General features: G+C 51.5%; 1 protein-coding gene across 10 annotated transcripts; it reads left to right on the top strand.

The window, feature by feature from the left end:
- Positions 1 to 1,392: 1,392 nt before the first annotated feature.
- LOC111144094 (bromodomain and PHD finger containing 1) lies at positions 1,393 to 16,781 on the top strand. 10 transcript variants are annotated; one of them, XM_022498212.1, is made up of 14 exons: positions 1,393 to 1,656; positions 3,575 to 4,183; positions 7,769 to 8,728; positions 9,564 to 9,726; positions 10,141 to 10,272; positions 10,666 to 10,812; positions 11,598 to 11,907; positions 12,233 to 12,556; positions 12,876 to 13,160; positions 13,664 to 13,811; positions 14,386 to 14,522; positions 14,625 to 14,743; positions 15,068 to 15,222; positions 15,936 to 16,201. In XM_022498212.1, exons 2-14 carry the CDS (start codon positions 3,585 to 3,587, stop codon positions 16,117 to 16,119), a joined length of 3,663 nt encoding a protein of 1,220 aa, XP_022353920.1. In that variant the 5' UTR covers positions 1,393 to 1,656; positions 3,575 to 3,584; the 3' UTR covers positions 16,120 to 16,201. The 10 variants fall into 10 exon arrangements, with proteins under 10 accessions (XP_022353920.1, XP_022353921.1, XP_022353922.1 ...); XM_022498213.1 differs by having other exon boundaries at positions 12,236 to 12,556; XM_022498214.1 differs by having other exon boundaries at positions 10,666 to 10,794.
- The last annotated feature ends 1,544 nt before the right edge of the window (positions 16,782 to 18,325 follow it).

Below are 18,325 nucleotides of genomic sequence, written 5' to 3' on the forward strand. Positions count from 1 at the left end.
TAAGATATAGTAGAAGCTTCCATTTACTTTGAGCTTTGCCCCAGAACCCTGGAAGACTCTTTCACGCTCTTCTTTGGATGGCAAAACTGAAGAGGCTCAACAACAAGCATTGCTTAACAAGTGGACTCTTCCCAGGACACAAGTTCACCAAAACCCCTAAGAACTGACAATAGTTTTCGAGCTCTCTTTTATAAACATGGAATTTAACGTAGTAAGAATCTTACAACTTGCTACTTGTTCACATAGTTACCAAGTGGCCCAGTCACATTAAAACCAATAATCTGTATTGAGTCTTCCAACTTTCCACCCACAGCCATGAGCATTTCCCCGCCACCCCTACAGGGTTCCCAGCATCTGAATCCCATTTTACCGTGCACAAGTCTTTTCACCAGCTTTTTACACCTCCCCAAATTCGGTCCCTTCCTTCAGATCCATACCTTTCCTTCAGTCTGCTCCTTTGCCTTTCCCAAGCTCCTTCCCTTTCTTTCAGCCACTCCCGTTATACTTAACCTGGTCCCGCCCTTTCCTTTCAGCCCCACCCCTTTACCTTTTCCACGCCCCGTCCTTTCACTTCGGTCTCGCGTCGTTTTTCCCTGCTCTGTCCTTTCTCCCCAGCCCAACGCCTTCCAGGCCCAACTAAAGCCCCTCCTTTTCTTTCCAGAGGCCCACTCTTCTGTTTAGCCCCACCCTTTCACCCCTGTTCATCCTCTCTTCTCCTTACCCGGGCCCGCTTTACAAATGTCCCCGCCCATTCCCCCGCAAACTCCGCCCCATGGACTGGTTTATTCTCTGCTAGACCCGCCCCACCCCTACCCATAACTCCAAGCCCTTCCTCAGGCTCCAGCCTGCGTCCCTCTTGCTCCCGGCCCTGCCCCCGGCCCCGCCCCGTGGCTCCAGCCCCGCCTCGCCGCCTTTCTCGGAGACCAAGGCCAGGTCCCTACTGCAGCCGCGGCGCCAGCAGGAGGGAGGGAGGAGGCAGAGGGGGAAGGGAGAAGGGCGGGCTCCTCAAGCCCAGTCCCATGCTCACCGTCCGTGTCCGCAGATTCGCCACAAACGGCCCGACCACTCCGGATCCCGAATATCGCGTCTTCCGTCTACCGAAACTCAACTCTAAGATGGAGGTGCTAGAGAAGCCATGTGGGGTGTCCAGGGGCTCTTCTGAGTCTCAGAGAATGGCCTCTCGAGACTCAGCAGACGGGCGGGGATCTGTGGCGAAAGTGCAGCTTGACAGCGCCGAGGCGCCGAGTTTACCCTGCGCAGACGCCGTCGCCGCCGCTGCCGCCGCCGCCGCCGCTGCCACTGCCTTTGCCGCCACGGTCTCCGCCGCCGCCGTCCCCGCGCTGCCTCCGGGAGGCTCCATTGTTTCGGCGGTGTCGGGTCCCGAGGCCGGACAACCTAGTGGCTTTCGAAACGGGCGGCGGCCGACAGAGTTGAGACACCAGGGCGCCGGCGGGACCGGGAGCGGCAGGGGTCAGCGCGGGAATCCCGGGGAGCCGGGGCCAGAACGTGGGGCGGCAGGGGGCCGGGGTGGCGAGATCTGCGGTCTCCGGAGTTGGGGCTCTCTCTCCCCGGCCCGTCTTTCCCCGCCGGCCTCCCCAAGTGGGGTCGGAGCCCCGGCGGGCGCCCCCGGCGATGAGCCCGGACTCGAGGTGGCCGGTAAGTGCGGGCCTGGGACCAGGGCGGGAGTGGCCAGCGGGAGAGGACTAGACTACTTTCGTGGGGCGTGCACTGAGCTGCCTGGCCCGGCTGCCCCTTGGGCTACTCCAGCCGGGAGAACTGACAGTGCGTTAGCTCCCAGCCCGCGTCCCAGGGCAACAGAGTATCCTCCACGGTTGCCTGGGCCAATAGCAGGAGGGCAGCCTTGTTTAACATGTTACACTTCGACAAAAGGGAAACGTCGCCGCATCCGGGAGAGGGCTGCGGGCACCGCCTGGGCCGGGCCTGATCGCTCCGGCCCCCGCCCTCTACTTCCTCCAGCCCCCTGAGTTCTGCCGCCATACCCCTGTGGGCCCTGGGGCTTCCTCACGGGCTTCCAGTCTAAGTTCTCGTCTCCACCCGTGTGCCTCTGGCGCTCAGTCCCAGCGGGACATCTGCGCGGGGCTCTGTGCTACTTTGGGAGCCAGGGCGACAGAGCAGCAGCATACACCAGGGACCCATCATTGAAAAGGAAGAGCTTGCCTGTTCCTCTGATTGGTTTGTGTTTAAAGACACAGCTGCAGGTAAAGGAAGTAAAAGTTGGAGTAGTTTTACCAGTGCAGAAGTCAGGGGCTTTGACAGAGGCTGGAGCAGCCCACTTGGCTTGGCGAAGTAGCCTGAGAGAGGCCAAGAGGGGTCACTGTTTGTCTGGGAGCTCAGGGTGGCTTTGCCTGGAATGATGCCAATACCCTAGCTGAATTGTTGAACTCAACTAGGCCTGGAGAAACTGGGGCAGTATCTGACCAAGCTGGGCTTCCTGGGGGCTGGTGCCATCTGCTGTCACTACTCACCCAGGAACACTGGAGAGGAAGAAGGGGAAGGCCCTGAGGACCATCATGGAGCTGAGTGTGCCTAGATTGTCATGTTCCTATTTGTACCCTTAGTACCTGGTATCATTCCCAGGATCAGGGTCTGGTACCTCTCCTAGAGCCAGGGCCAGGGCATAGCCTTCCCCTAAAGACCTCAGAAATGAACTGCTTGTTTCTGTAATGCAATGATTTGTGCTGGTGCCCAGGATTAAATTGCGGGCTGCCCATTCAAGCAAGCTTCTATATGGGTTAACACTAGCCTTCATCCATCTGTCAGCTCCAAATCTGATGATCCCCTCATTTAGCTATTTATTCAACAAGTTCTTCATTCATATGCCAAAAACTGAGTGTCCACTACATGCCAGGTACTGAGGATATATAGAGGTGGGCAGGCTCTGATGTCTGCACCGCATAGCACCCAGTCTAGTGGGAGGAAACAAAGAACTTCCAGTGTGGTAAGTGCCATGCCACTATGGTGGAATGATGAGAATGGAATGCTGTAGAAACATAGCTCCCGATGGGAAAGACAGATCATAACAAGAAGTGGTATTTGGGTTGGGTTTTGAAGAATGAGTAGGAGCTCACCAGTCAGGATGGAAGCCATTTCAAATAGAGATCATCTTGCAGGAATGAGAGGTTATAACATTCAGGGAAGGGCAAGTTGCCCTGGGTATACAGAAGCACAGCTGTAACTAGTGAGAAGAGTCTGGAAAGGAGGACTAGGGCCAGAAAATAAAAGGAGTACCTTGAATGTCATCATAAGGAATTTGGATATTATCCTGAAATAAGTGGGGAGCATCAGGAAGTTTTTAAGCAAAAGACTGATGTGATTGTTCATACTCTGGCCACATTATGTGAGATTAGGCTAGAAGAGTCGAGATATAGGGCAGGATGATCAGGCAGGAGGTGATGAGGCCCAGACTGTGGCCACAGTGTAAAGGTGATGGTATTTGAAGTCACTGTAGAAGTGAGCTGGCCAGGCCCCTTGAGGAGAAGGAGGGCTGGAGAGAATAGAGTGGATGGCCAGGAACTTGTCCTCAGGCCTATGCTAACTGATCTGTACATTCTAGATGTGACAGCATGGGGGTGGACTTTGATGTGAAGACTTTCTGCCACAACTTGCGGGCAACTAAGCCACCGTATGAATGCCCCGTGGAGACCTGCCGCAAGGTCTACAAGAGTTACAGTGGTATCGAGTACCACCTATATCACTATGACCACGACAACCCACCGCCCCCCCAACAGACTCCACTCCGCAAGCACAAGAAGAAGGGGCGCCAATCACGCCCAGCCAACAAGCAGTCACCCAGCCCCTCAGAGGTATCCCAGTCACCGGGCCGTGAGGTGATGAGCTACGCACAGGCCCAGCGCATGGTGGAGGTGGACCTACATGGCCGTGTCCACCGCATTAGCATTTTTGACAACCTGGATGTGGTGTCAGAGGATGAGGAGGCCCCTGAGGAGGCTCCTGAGAATGGCAGCAACAAGGAGAACACTGAGACACCAGCTGCTACTCCCAAGTCAGGCAAGCATAAGAATAAGGAGAAGCGCAAGGACTCCAACCATCACCATCACCATAATGCTTCTGTGAGCACCACTCCCAAGCTGCCAGAGGTGGTATACCGGGAGTTGGAACAGGACACCCCGGATGCCCCGCCCCGGCCAACTTCCTATTACCGGTAAGGCCACCTCTACCTGCCCATTCTGGAAAACTGCTCAAGCAGGGCTCAGGAGCTGGAGAGGTAATAGGCACCAGAGAGGAGAGTGGCACAGATAAAGGGTAGCAGAAGCACACTGGTCCTGCCCAGGCAATAAGAAGAATAGTGCCCCAGCTAATGGTGGTGGTACTTACTATATACTGCCACATGCCAGGCCCTGCACTGGGTACTTTACAGCCAGTCCCTTCCATTTTATTCTCAATTCTCTCAGGCAGGTATTTTTCTCATTTCGCAGGGGAGGAGCCCACAGTCCAGAAAGGGGACCCAAAGTCACATGTTAGTGGATTTGAACTGGGATTCAAATCCAGGTTACTCTGACTCCAAAGCTATACTGTTTCCACTGTATCAAAACATCATGTGTCTGGTTGCTGACCCTCCACTCCATCACTGTGTAGCCTTGAGAAAAGCTTCTGGCTTTCTAATGACCTGATCTGCAGAGCATGTATAATATTCCTCTGTCAGCCTAGAGGAAGAAGACTAGGCACACTGATTTTATAAGGTCCTGAAAGCAATTGATAAATCTGCAGAGGTAATTTTCCCATTATTCTGTTACTGTCACCCATCCTTTAGCATGTATAAGCAACATTTTCATCACCTATGTTTTGTACTCTTCTGTTGGCCCTTTTATTTATTTCATTTAATTGTTTCTTGGCATCCCATGTCCTTCCAAAATTAGTCACGGTGGCTCCTAACAAAGTCACGGGCATAAAGCTAAATTCCTTTAACACAAGGTAAAAAATGTAGGGATGGGGCAGTGTGGTGGTGAAGCTACACAGAAACCTTAGCTGAAGGATGGTACAAAAACAAAATGTAAAACTTCTGAGTCTTGGCATTCAAGGTAAAGAGAGCATTTGGAAAAATTAAGGAACAATGTTCAGTGTCCGCTAATCAGAAGGCTTGATCTCTGCAAAGGACTTATAAATGTTTTTATATAAAAGGTAGTTTTTACAAAAAATGCAATCATGTGATGGTATACTGAGTCTCGGTTCTTTAAAATCAAGTCTTGGCGGGGGGGGTGGAATATATATATCTAAAAAAAATAAAATTAAGCCTGTGGGAACTCAAGTGATTTGGCCTAGTAAGACACTTTGGTCTCACCCCTGTTCACATGTTAGTCAGTCTCCTCTTCCTCTCTTATTTTAACTGTCCAGCCCAGCGCCACCCCCTTCTGGCTTTCTACTGCTTCTCTTTTATGTTAACACTCACTGCTGTTCCCACCCCCCAAAACACAGACCCCTGCCTGGGCTCTTCAGCACTCTCTGCTCTGATAGGCAGTTCAGACCAGTTCATCCCACCCCATTTCTTCCTCCCTCTGCTTTTTCAGTCTTTCTTCCTGGCGTTCAAATTTGTTCTCCAGGGGAGCAGTTCTTAGCTAGGTACACTGCATCATCTGGGGAGTATGTTCCATGTCATTTATTACTACTGTTAGCAGAACTGTCCAAGTTTTGTAAATGATATATATATATTTTTTTAAAGATTTTATTTATTTATTTGACAGAGAGAGAGATCACAAGTAAGCAGAGAGGCAGGCGGAGAGAGAGGAGGAAGCAGGCTCCCTGCTGAGCAGAGAGCCTAATGCAGGGCTTGGTCCCAGGACCCTGAGATCATGACCTGAGCTGAAGGCAGAGGCTTAACCCACTGAGCCACCCAGGTGCCCCTGTAAATGATATTTTTTATATATAAATTTGAGAAGATTTGAGATCATCTCTCTAAGAACACCATTTTCTCTTTCTTGCATCTGATATGCTTTCTTGAGGGGGAAAGCGGGTGGAGTGTAGGCTGGTGTGCCAGGAATTGTACATGACATGCAGCCTACATTATCTATCTGTGCCACAGCCTGTAATCTGGGTACACTGTGGGAGTGTGTTATGCGCCATCGTGTAATGTCACATGTGTTGTGGCAGAGAAAAGGTTGAGAACAGGTGCAAAGGCCTGGAAGTGGCTGGATGGTTCATACAAGCTCTGAGGCACACCCTTTTTCAACGATGAGGACACTGTGGTCACTTTGGGGAAGGAGAAAAGGGCTAAGGAGGAAACTGCTTCCTGTAGACACAGTATTTTAGTTTCTCTCCTCCATTCCACCCCCAAAATGCCTTTGAAATGAACAACACTGTGCCTATTTCTGTGTAGTGAATCAGACATGGTCCTTGCCTCTAGCCTAGAGTGGAGGAGTTAGACACATAAATAGTTAGAATACAAGGCAAGATAGGTCAGGGCTGTACAAAAGCTAATACTAAAGCTAATGTTTATTGAGTACTTGCATCATGCCAGGTACTGTTCTAAGTTCTTTACCTGTATTAACTCATTTAATGCTCACAACAGCTGTGTGAAATGGGTTCAAGTTAGCATTACTACTTTTCAGATGAGGAAGCAGAGACCCAGGGAGGTCACCTTATTTACCTACTGGCGTACAGAGCATGACTCCAGAGCCTGTGCTCACCTGGCCTGCTCTTAGCATCCAGAACCCCACTTCCCTTTTGGAGAGGGGAGGAGAGGGATAGAAACTAACATTGATTTAGGGCCTGCTATGTTGTGCGACTTCATTTAGCCCATTCATTTTTAAAATTCCATTTAATCCTGATAAGTGTCTTTGGGAGAAAATGGTAGCATCCTCATCTTATCATCAATAATACTGAAGTTTAGAAAAGAGCAGTAATGACTTGAGAATCACAAAGTGGGAGAGCCAGGCTTTAGATCCATGTTTGTCAGAAGTTAAAGCCCCATTCTTTCCATTGTAGCTCCCTGTAGCTTTGAAATACCAGAGTCCAGGCAACGTAGAGCATAGCAGGGGGCATGAGGAGCCTGTTCTGTGTGCCAGGAACCTGGAGCAGCCCTTGGCTCCAGTCCTGCCAGTCCAATGAGTGCTGTAGGGTAGAGTGTAAGTTGTAGCTTTTCCATTTCTGGTTGTATGATCTATTTGTGTTGGGCAGTTAATTAACTTCTCAAAGCTTTGTCTTCCTCATCCACAAAATAAGGCCAATAAGAACATTAATACTACGGCTGTGGTGAGAATATATGTGTAACAGTAAATGCTCAGTAAATCTTAGTTGTTCTGTTATCTTCCAAGGCTATCCAGAGAACAAACACAGTACCTAGAGTCTGAGGGAGTCCTGAGCTGCACCAGCTGACAGAAGGCCCGTGGCAGCTTGATTCAGGACACTGCCAGCTGGTGCTAAAAATGATATATAATTTGCAAGTGACACATGAGGACCTTTCTTCAGACTCTTTGCACCATCATCCAGACCAATCCAGTAGGTCCTAGCTGCCCCACCCTCCTCCCTTCTGGAGTTTGATTGAGCTTGTACACCTCAGAGGATGTGGTGTAGTAGCTAGTACACAAGCTTCCTAACTCCCTAAACCTTAGGTTTCCTTTTCTGCAAAACCAGAATAATTATAGAACCTGGGGTTAAGAGGACAGTGGAATGAGACAGTAATAAATAAAGGCACAGGCCTGGCATTGAGTAAGTATCCAGCAATTGTAGCCCATTGTCTTCAAAGGAAGGAAGGCTCAAGCATATAATGCTGAGCTGCCTATGTGCACTGCAGGTACATTGAGAAGTCGGCAGAGGAGCTGGATGAGGAAGTAGAGTATGACATGGATGAGGAGGACTACATCTGGTTGGATATCATGAACGAGCGGCGGAAGACAGAGGGTGTGAGTCCCATCCCACAGGAAATCTTTGAGTACTTAATGGATCGGCTGGAGAAGGAGTCCTACTTTGAAAGCCACAATAAAGGTGACCCCAATGCACTAGTGGATGAGGATGCCGTGTGCTGTATCTGCAATGATGGTGAGTGCCAGAACAGCAATGTCATCCTGTTCTGTGACATGTGCAACCTGGCTGTGCACCAAGAGTGCTATGGTGTCCCTTACATCCCTGAGGGCCAGTGGCTATGCCGCCGCTGCCTCCAGTCACCCTCCCGCGCTGTGGACTGTGCCCTGTGCCCCAACAAGGGTGGTGCCTTCAAGCAGACAGATGACGGGCGCTGGGCCCATGTGGTGTGTGCCCTGTGGATCCCTGAAGTCTGCTTTGCCAACACAGTCTTCCTGGAGCCTATCGACAGCATTGAGCACATCCCGCCAGCTCGTTGGAAGCTGACCTGTTATATTTGTAAACAGCGGGGCTCAGGGGCCTGCATCCAGTGCCATAAGGCCAACTGCTACACAGCCTTCCACGTGACATGTGCCCAGCAGGCTGGCCTTTACATGAAGATGGAGCCTGTGCGGGAGACGGGTGCCAATGGCACCTCTTTCAGCGTCCGCAAGACGGCCTACTGTGACATCCACACACCCCCGGGTTCAGCACGCCGCCTGCCTGCGCTGTCCCACAGTGAGGGTGAGGAGGATGAGGATGAGGAGGAGGATGAGGGAAAGAGTTGGAGCTCAGAGAAGGTCAAGAAGGCCAAGGCCAAGTCCCGGATCAAGATGAAGAAGGCACGGAAGATCCTGGCAGAGAAGCGGGCAGCAGCACCTGTGGTGTCAGTGCCTTGCATCCCACCACACAGGTATGTGGGGAGTGGATGGATAGGCTGGTAAGGGAAGAAGAAGCCCGCATAGAGATGGATAGTCCTGAGTGGAGTGACAGGGTTCGGTTATCTTAACAGGAGCTATAAAGATGTTAAAAAAAAAACAAAAAACAAAAATCACACTAGATTCCAAAAGAAGTTAGCTCTAGCAGGTCACCTCACTTTTACATTAGGAGCCAGAAATGTCAACTTTTATCTGGTAGATCCAGTAAGTGTTTTCAGCTGCCATTCATTTTGATGGTTTGGTTTAAGTTAGGAAGAAAGAAGATGGAGTAGCAACCAGCCATAGTAGCAGAAATGGTCTGACCCGGAAGGGAGAAAGGGAACAAAAAATGGGGAAGGAAATGCTTAAGAAGTTGCAAAGTGGTCACTGCCCCTAATGACTCCAGATGAGGGCTACCATCATTAGTTATTTTTAACTCTCTTGTGCTATCTAGTTGATTTTCTATAGTTTACTGCTTTACAATTGTACTTTGTCCTAAAACCTTCCAAGGCTCAATCTGAGCAGGTTCTCCAGGGTCAAATAATACTCCAGGCTGCAGTGACAAGAGCATTCTTAGGGGCCAAGCTTCCTGATATCCCTCCCCCACCCAACTTCGTGAACAGGGTTGGGATCTGGCTTCATGCTGGGAGTTTGGCTTCCTGTCTGGTACCATTTGCTCTTCTTTGCATTAAGCCAAGTGTCAGGCCTTTATGACGATAGACTTATTCCCGATTCAGCCCCATTTCAGGAATTTTCACTAGCCAGAGACCCCTGTTCTGCTTAAGAAAAGCATGGCTCAGTGGGTTTTTCTCTTTATTCCCCGCTTTCCAGGCTCAGTAAAATCACCAACCGCCTGACCATCCAAAGGAAGAGCCAGTTTATGCAGAGGTTACACAGCTACTGGACGCTGAAACGGCAGTCCCGAAATGGAGTCCCACTGCTACGTCGTCTACAGACACACCTGCAGTCTCAGAGGAATTGTGACCAAATCGGGGTACTGTATCAGATTCCCTGTGGGCTCTGGGAACATGGGCCAGGAACACAAGGACTGAGATTTGTGACTACTGCTTTCAGTGTCCGAGGCCTTAGGCTATTTCCTCCTTTAAGCTAGCCCTCAAACCAGGCTCAGGATGAAATCCTTATAGATTATCTGCTCACAAGAAGGGCACTGTTCCTGTGTGTCCATTCATCCATTCACTCAACAAGCATATACCAAGCATTGATTCTGTGGCATGCCTGGGGGCACATATGTTTAGGAACTCACACTTTAGCTAGTAAGCCTGCCAATAAATGACTGTGCTCCCTCTTTAAGCTTTAACTACCCTTGACCCAGGCTTCCTGGGCTCTCCTCTTTTGGCCTTTCTTCTGTCTCCCTCATCATCTCCTCATCCCCTTTTTGCCTCTACAGAGAGATTCTGAGGATAAGAACTGGGCCCTCAAAGAACAGCTCAAGTCTTGGCAGCGACTCCGGCATGACCTGGAGCGAGCTCGGCTGTTGGTGGAGCTTATCCGCAAGCGGGAGAAACTCAAAAGGGAGACGGTGAGTGCTCCTGGGCCAACTCTATCTTACATAAGAGAAAACAGTCCTGAGACAAGGAAGAGCATGTATCCCCTGGCCAGGAAGTAACAGGGCTGATGCTGGAGTCAGGTTTCCTGGCTCCCAGTGTGTTCTCTAGCTCACTACAAACAGAATGTCACAGAAGAGTATGAAAGAGACCCTAGATTATGTGATATAGGTAGCTGGCACTGGAAGTTCAAGGAAAGGAAAGGCCAGCCAGAATAGATGGGCCTTTTTATAAGTTGACTTGAGTGAGTACACCCAGCTGTCGGCTGGAGAAGGAAGGCAGTGTCCCAGACCAGCTGCTGCCATCCCCTCAGACCTCTGCCAAGGGACTGGCACGGGCCTGGCTGATTGGGCCTTTATGTGTGTCAGATCAAGGTCCAGCAGATCGCCATGGAGATGCAGCTGACCCCTTTCCTCATCCTTCTTCGCAAAACTTTGGAGCAGCTCCAAGAAAAGGACACAGGCAACATCTTCAGCGAGCCGGTCCCTCTGTCTGAGGTAACCGAATTGGACGAAGTAAGAATCCCTTCCCCTCACTCCACCTTCTTTCTGATCCTCTCCCACTTGGACCCCTGCTGCAGGTCTGGGCCAGGGACTAGGAGGGGACCATGAAGAGAGGGGCTGGTGGCTCTGGGGCTCCAGGATGAACTGGAGCCACATGCATCACCTGGACTCTGTCTTGTCCCTGTCATACCCCAAGGGCCCAGAATGGGAGGCAATCTGCACTCCTTCCCCAGAGGCAGGGACTGAGTCTGCCAAATGAATAATCCCAGGGCAGGAAGACACTTTCGGGGTGCTGAACCCTAGAACGGAGACTTTAGAAGGCTCAGCACCTAAAGAACCAGCTCTGAAGCCCTAGGTCCTGACTGGCAGACTCTTCTCTCTAAAAGGTATAAAATGAGAGGCCTGAGGCAGTAGCCTCCTTATAAGTCTTAATGATAGGTAAAAAGAACTATAGGAATGCAAGATGGTGTTCTTTCCAGAGGATTGCTGTAGCCATTTTCTTACTGAAGCCTCAGATGGCTGTAGGAAGTAAATTTGACTGTAATTTCATCACCATTTTCCAGGCAAGGAAGAGAAGGCCCACAGAGGTTAAGAGACTTGCCATGGTCACACAGCTTGTGACTGGTAAAGTCAAGACTAGAATCCAGCTTTCTTTTCCCCTGTGTTATATGCCTGCCTCTAACTGTGGTGGGAGGAGATTGCTGGATGCATTTCAGGGGGTTGGGGGTGTTAGGAGCAAGGGTTCAGGGAGAATGAGGAGCATATTTCCACTTAGCCACACCTACCCTACTCTCCAGGTACCTGACTACCTAGATCACATCAAAAAGCCAATGGACTTTTTCACCATGAAGCAGAACTTGGAGGCTTACCGCTACCTGAACTTTGATGATTTTGAGGAGGACTTCAACCTTATCGTCAGCAACTGCCTCAAGTATAACGCCAAGGATACCATCTTCTACCGGGCAGCAGTGCGGCTCCGCGAACAGGGTGGCGCTGTGCTCCGCCAGGCCCGGCGCCAGGCAGAAAAAATGGGCATTGACTTTGAGACGGGCATGCATATCCCCCACAACCTGGCTGGAGATGAAGCCCCACAACACGCTGAAGATGGTGGGTGATAAGTCATGCTACACACATAGAGGCCAATGCCAGGGATGAACAGCTTTCCAAAAGTCCCCTACCAGGAACAGGCAGTGTAGGCAGGAAGTAGCTAGGCTGAGCAGTGGCAAGCTATCCCCAGGAATGTTCCCCGAGAAGCCAGACTGGGTGAATGGATAGCAGTGCCTGCCATCCCACATCTTGGTGCTGCTGTTATACAGCTGTTCCTGGTGAGAAGCCCAGGGAAAAGAGTGGTTTCTTGCTGCCTCCCAGGTTCAGGGGGCCCAGAGGGCTGCACTGAGTCTGACCTTTCCCCAACCCCCATGTCCATCCCTAGCAGCAGAGGAAGAGCGGCTGGTCCTGCTGGAGAACCAGAAGCACCTGCCAGTAGAAGAGCAGCTAAAGCTGTTGCTGGAGCGGCTGGATGAGGTGAATGCCAGCAAGCAGAGTGTGGGCCGTTCACGGCGTGCAAAGATGATCAAGAAAGAGATGACAGCACTGCGGCGAAAGCTTGCCCACCAGCGGGAAACTGGAAGGGATGGGCCTGAGCGGCACGGCCCCACGAGCCGGGGCAGCCTGACACCTCACCCGGCAGCCTGTGACAAGGATGGGCAGACAGACAGTGCCGCTGAGGAGAGCAGCAGCCAGGAGACAAGCAAAGGTCTGAACCCCCTAGCAAGGTGGACTCCAAAGCAAGCCAGACTTGACTCTGCAGCACACACTCAGCCCCTGCCATTCCCCAGGCAGAGGTTTCTCCTACACAGCTAGCTGTACTTTCTCCCTCATTCCCCATTCAGGGGCCTCTCAGCTGCCTCTCTGGCTATTTGTATAAGAGATGATGTTCCCAAGTCCATACCCCCTAGATCATCTCCCAACTCTAGCTGGAGTAATGGTCCTACAGATCCAGGGCATACCCTGGTCATCTACCCCTCCCACATCAGGCCCCTCACCAACTCTCCTTCTCTCTTTCTCTGCTCCAGGCTTGGGTCCCAACATGTCCTCAACCCCCGCACATGAGGTGGGCAGGAGAACCTCAGTTCTGTTCTCCAAAAAGAACCCGAAGACAGCTGGACCGCCCAAGAGGCCGGGCCGGCCCCCCAAAAACCGGGAGAGCCAGATGACCCCCAGCCACGGAGGCAGTCCTGTGGGGCCCCCCCAGCTCCCCATCATGGGCTCCTTACGTCAGCGCAAGCGGGGTAGGAGCCCCCGGCCCAGTTCGAGCTCAGACAGCGACAGTGATAAATCCACAGAAGACCCCCCAATGGGTGAGCCTCACCATCACCCAGCACCCCCGCCCCAAGAGAGTGAGCTAAGCTGCCATCGTCCCCAACATAACTCTCACCTATCCCTTCATTTGCCCAAAATATATCAGAGCTGGAAGCGCCCTTAGGGATCCTTTAATTCAGTCCCTTCATTTTACAGATGGGGAAACTGAAGTCCAGAAACACTGACCCAGCTAGATTCCTATCCAGGATCCCCTCCATTATATCACTTCACCTTTTCTCTTCTCCCCCTCCTTGGGGATTTCCTGCCCTTTAAGCCATTTGTGTCTTAAGGCCAGTAACTGCCAAGGGAAGTACAAGGGGTGGGGCAGGACTATGGCCAACTGTGGCAGACACTGCCCAGAGCTGGCTCTGTTGACCATAGTTGGAGGAATATTCTAGCACAGAAGGGAAAGCTAAGCTCCTAGTGCCCCTTACCCCCATGCCATCTCTGATCTACATCTTCCTGACCGATTCCTTCCCTCCTCCCCCTCCCGCCAACCAAGACTTACCAGCCAATGGCTTCAGTGGTGGAAATCAGCCAGTGAAGAAGAGTTTCTTGGTATATCGTAATGACTGCAGCCTTCCCCGGAGCAGCTCTGACTCCGAGTCCAGCAGCAGTAGCAGCAGCAGCGCTGCCTCCGACCGAACCAGGTACCAGCCCTCCAGATCAAGGCCTGTCTCCAGGATCCCCTTCCAGGTTTCCCTATGGGAAGTGGGGTGGCAGCCACCTCAGCTTAGATTAAGATGGCTCAGACCCAAGGTTCTCTGCAAAATAAATGGCATATATAAGAATGTCACCATAATGGAATAGTGGGAACCATCCTGGGTTAAGCTGACATAGAGCAGAGTATAAACTGATGCCTTGGGGCCTGGATTTGGCCTGCATACATATTTTGTTCGACCAGCATGGTGTTTTTAAAAAAATGAATCTAGTACTACCACGTAAAATTTCTAGTGTCTGTATTCTCTTTAAAAATCAGATCTGGTAAATCTAGCCAGTGCTTCCTTTTAGACGGGGTGTATTCATCACTACCACTGCTAAATCCAGCCCATGTCCGTTATGTCACTGCCAACCCCCTGAAGCATTTGGGTTTGAAATTTTTTAAGTGACCTCAGCTTTCAATAATTCTTAGACCCTGGGGCCCACTTTAAAGAGAGGACGTCTACCATGCCATTATCTACTCTTCCCCTCCTTTAAGCTGAGTTCTTATTTTCTTATCCATAGCACAACACCCTCAAAACAAGGCCGGGGCAAGCCCTCCTTCTCTCGGGGCACATTCCCAGAAGATAGCAGTGAAGATACCTCAGGCACTGAGAATGAGGCCTACTCCGTGGGCACTGGCCGCGGCGTGGGCCACAGCAGTAAGTACCCTTACCCAAGGCCAGGGATGCCGGGGGCCCAGTGTCAGGGCCTTGCCAACCCCCTGGCTGCTGATCCGCCTCCTCTCTCCCATTCCTGTGAAGTGGTAAGGAAGAGTCTGGGACGGGGAGCTGGCTGGCTGTCAGAGGATGAGGACTCGCCCCTGGATGCTCTGGACCTGGTGTGGGCCAAATGCCGAGGGTACCCATCATACCCAGCTCTGGTAGGCTTCCCCTTTTCTTATCATACCCCTTGTCTCCCAACACCAGCTGGCAGACACAGTTTGTACTGCAGAAAACAAGGGTCTTTGGCAGATAGACACTTAAGAGGTTCCTGGTTAGTTGTTCCATGTCTCCTTTTTCCTTCCCATTGCACCCTGGGGTCTCAAATAGTTCATCATTAGAAGCAGCCAAGGGTCAGCATTGCAGCCTTGTGGCATAATAACCTTTTCCTGTCCCCACTTCAGAGATAGCTCCCAATTCTTAGGTAGTGTAAGCTGTGCAGAAGAAGGGGACTGAACCAAACAAAGGTCTTATTACACCCTCAGATAATTGATCCAAAGATGCCCCGGGAAGGTATGTTCCACCATGGGGTTCCCATCCCTGTGCCCCCACTGGAGGTGCTGAAACTTGGGGAGCAGATGACCCAGGAAGCCCGAGAGCATCTCTACCTCGTCCTCTTCTTTGACAACAAGCGAACCTGGTAAGGGAGGAGGGAAGCATCTGGTGTGACTCACAGCCACAGATGCAACCCTGGGTATAGGGGCAGGCTGCCAGGAAATTCTAGCAACAGACAGACTGGGCTATCACAAATCAGAGGGGGAGGGACTTAGATCTTTGAGCAGAAGGGTTGTGTTGACCATGAGTCTGAGTGGGCAGAGGCTGACAACCAGCTGTAGCTAGACCTCAAAGGGCCATTAAGTGACTGTGACAAGTGTGCTCCCCACCCAGATTTAGGTGGCTTCTAGACTTCGTTTTCCCACCTCTGCCTTCATGGTGACAAGATGGAGATAAAACAGGCATGAATGTTCACGCCTGAGTCTCTGTTCTGTCACATGTGGGTAATGTTTTTGTGCATTGTCTGCAGAGGATAAATTTAATGTCAGTCAAGTCTGCCAGGATTCTATGGGACAGGGTACCTATTTCAGGTTAGGTTATGGCTCTGCCTGTTTTGCACTCAGAAATACCCTGTTGTTACCCCGTAGTAGGTCTTTTGACTGGACTCTTTTCATCACTAGATTATGAGCCATTCCTTGAGAGCAGGGATTATTTCTCTTAGTCTCAGTAACCCTATTGTCCACCAGAGCCTGGCTCAGAGTGGGCACTCAAGAGGTGTTTTTGAATGAGTGTGTGATGAAGGCTGCTGCTTGTCGCTTTCCCAGAGATGACTTATGTGACCCTCACCTCGTCCTACAGGCAGTGGCTGCCAAGAACTAAGCTGGTTCCTCTGGGCGTGAACCAGGACCTCGACAAGGAAAAGATGCTGGAGGGCCGCAAATCCAACATCCGCAAGTCAGTGCAGATTGCCTACCACAGGGCTCTGCAGCACCGCAGCAAGGTGCAGGGCGAGCAGAGCAGTGAGACCAGTGATAGTGACTGATAATGCCCAGCACAGCCCAACCTACAGTGCCCTGCCACCTCTCTCCTCCCCCTTTGCTCACTGTCCTGGAGTGGCACCGGCCTCTGCACTGACTCATTCCTGGTCTTGGGGCCAGTCTCAGGGGAAGCTGGGTGGGGGAGGTCCCTCCCGCCCTGAGTGCAGCTGGACTGTACAGAACACTCCCAAGGGCCCATGGTGGCTCTGTACAAGGAGAGGGGAGGTCCCACTGGCCAGAACGCTCCAGAGACCTCACAGCAGTGTAGTGCAGGATGGTGGGCCAAGGTTAGGACACTGCATAAAACAGGCCATCCCACCACCTCTGCCTGCTCTGCTTGTTCCAGGAGAATCTGTAACTGCCTAGTGGCCTGAGGCCCCCCCGCAGGTGGTGAGGTGAGCGGGCATCTGCCCAGCCTAGCAGTGGGATTGATGTCTGTCCAGCCCGGAAGAGGGGCACTAGGTGACCCCCTCCCCTGCTGTTGTAAATACTGTAATTAGCGGAGAATTTAAATTATTCTCATTTGTAACTGCGTTTCCGGGTCGCGCCAGAGTCATTTGGTACTAAAAAAGACTGGGGCCTGTCCCCACTTCCCTTTTTCCCATAGATTCCCCCACCTTTCAAACTGGTTTGTATTTATTTCAAAGGAAGAAAATATATTGATTCTTAGAAAATAAATGATCTGTTTGGAATTCTTGGGTTCTTACCTCCTGCCAGGGAGAGGGATAAAAAGGGAAGCTCCGTCCCCCAGGGATGGTAAATAATGGGCTCAAGAGGTTCCTGGTTGCTGTGCCTGCTGCATTTGTAAGACAACAACAGAGAGAATATAACAGCTCCCATTTCTGAGGCACTTAACTGAGTGGCAGGCCTTGTTCTAAGCATTTTTAGATACATAATTTCATGTAATCTTTGCAGTAACTCTGGGGCAAGTTAATAATAGGGTGTTTATCTCCACAAAGACACTAAGGTTAAGAAAAACTAAGTAACTTGCCTAAATTTCCACAACTAGGAAGACGCAGAGCTAGAATTTGAACTCAGGTTATTTGTCTGCCAAGCTGGCTCTTTAACCAGTATGAACTGTTGGAGGAAGAGTCTATACTGCCCATCCCTTCATGAACTTCAGATGCTTCAAGTCTTTTGCCATACAATAGTCCCAAATGTTTCAGAGTCACTTCATCTGTGACCTTCACCCAGAGCAGTCCTGTAGAGGATTGTTCTTCACTCATTCTCAACCTTGGCACCCCCTTTACAGATTCAAACAGTTATTGAAGGAATGCCTTCCAAGTGCTAGGCACCTGTGGGCTGGACTGCCTAGAGGAGACAGGCACAGGCCGTAGTTGCCCAAGGGCGCTGCACCTGTTGAGTGGAGCAGACAATACCATTTGATGATAACCATGCTTCTGGTGCTCCCTACTAGGTACTGTGGGTGGGACACAAAGAAGTCAGCTTCAGATCTTGCCCTTGAGGAATCTGCAGTCTATTCACTCAGACAAAGTAACTCCCAATCACTGCGCTACAAGATGAAAAGTGGCCCAGATTAAAGTTCCTTCTAGTTCCTTGCTCAGTCAGGTCTTCCTCTGCAAGGAAGAAATGACTTAAAACTTTCCTTGGCCCAGGCAGCCAGCCCTGGAAACTGGGCGAGGCAGACAGGCCACCTGAGGGCCACAGGCCCCACTGGGCACGGGTGTGAGATGATGGCGTGCTGCTTGAAGGAATGCCCCGAGACTGAAGGGAGCAGCTGGGAGGCGCCGCCGGCCGGCTGCGGCGGGGGCGCGGCAGTCCGAGGAGCCCGGCCTCTGACGGAGTGAAGTCTGTGGGGAGGCCTGCGGAGTCGAGGCTCCGTAAGGCCTCTTGGAGTGGAGCGGCCCAGACGGCGAGTGCGAAGACAGAATCCGCAGGCGACAGACGCTGTGGAGACGCCTCACGGGGCCTCGCAGGGGCCCGAGCTGTGTTCGGGTCGATTCTCGGTCAAGAGAGCGAATATCTGGAGAGGCTCGGTGGAGAAAGGCTTTCTGAGGACGGTGAGGGACAGGATTTGGCTCTGCGGGCGGGCAAGCCTGAGAAACCACGGGGCTCTGAGGAGATCTGGCCATGAGGATGGGGCCCGAGGGCTCATTCTGCGACCGGTCCGCGGGACACGGAGATTGGACACCCTGGCGTGCGGAGCGCAGACATCCACAGAGCAAAGGCGGAAAGCGGGCAGCGAGCCCA

The sequence above is a fragment of the Enhydra lutris genome, unplaced genomic scaffold (genome assembly GCF_002288905.1).
Source record: "Enhydra lutris kenyoni isolate GAN:26980312 unplaced genomic scaffold, ASM228890v2 scaffoldscaffold10, whole genome shotgun sequence".
Taxonomy (NCBI): Eukaryota; Metazoa; Chordata; class Mammalia; order Carnivora; family Mustelidae; genus Enhydra; species Enhydra lutris.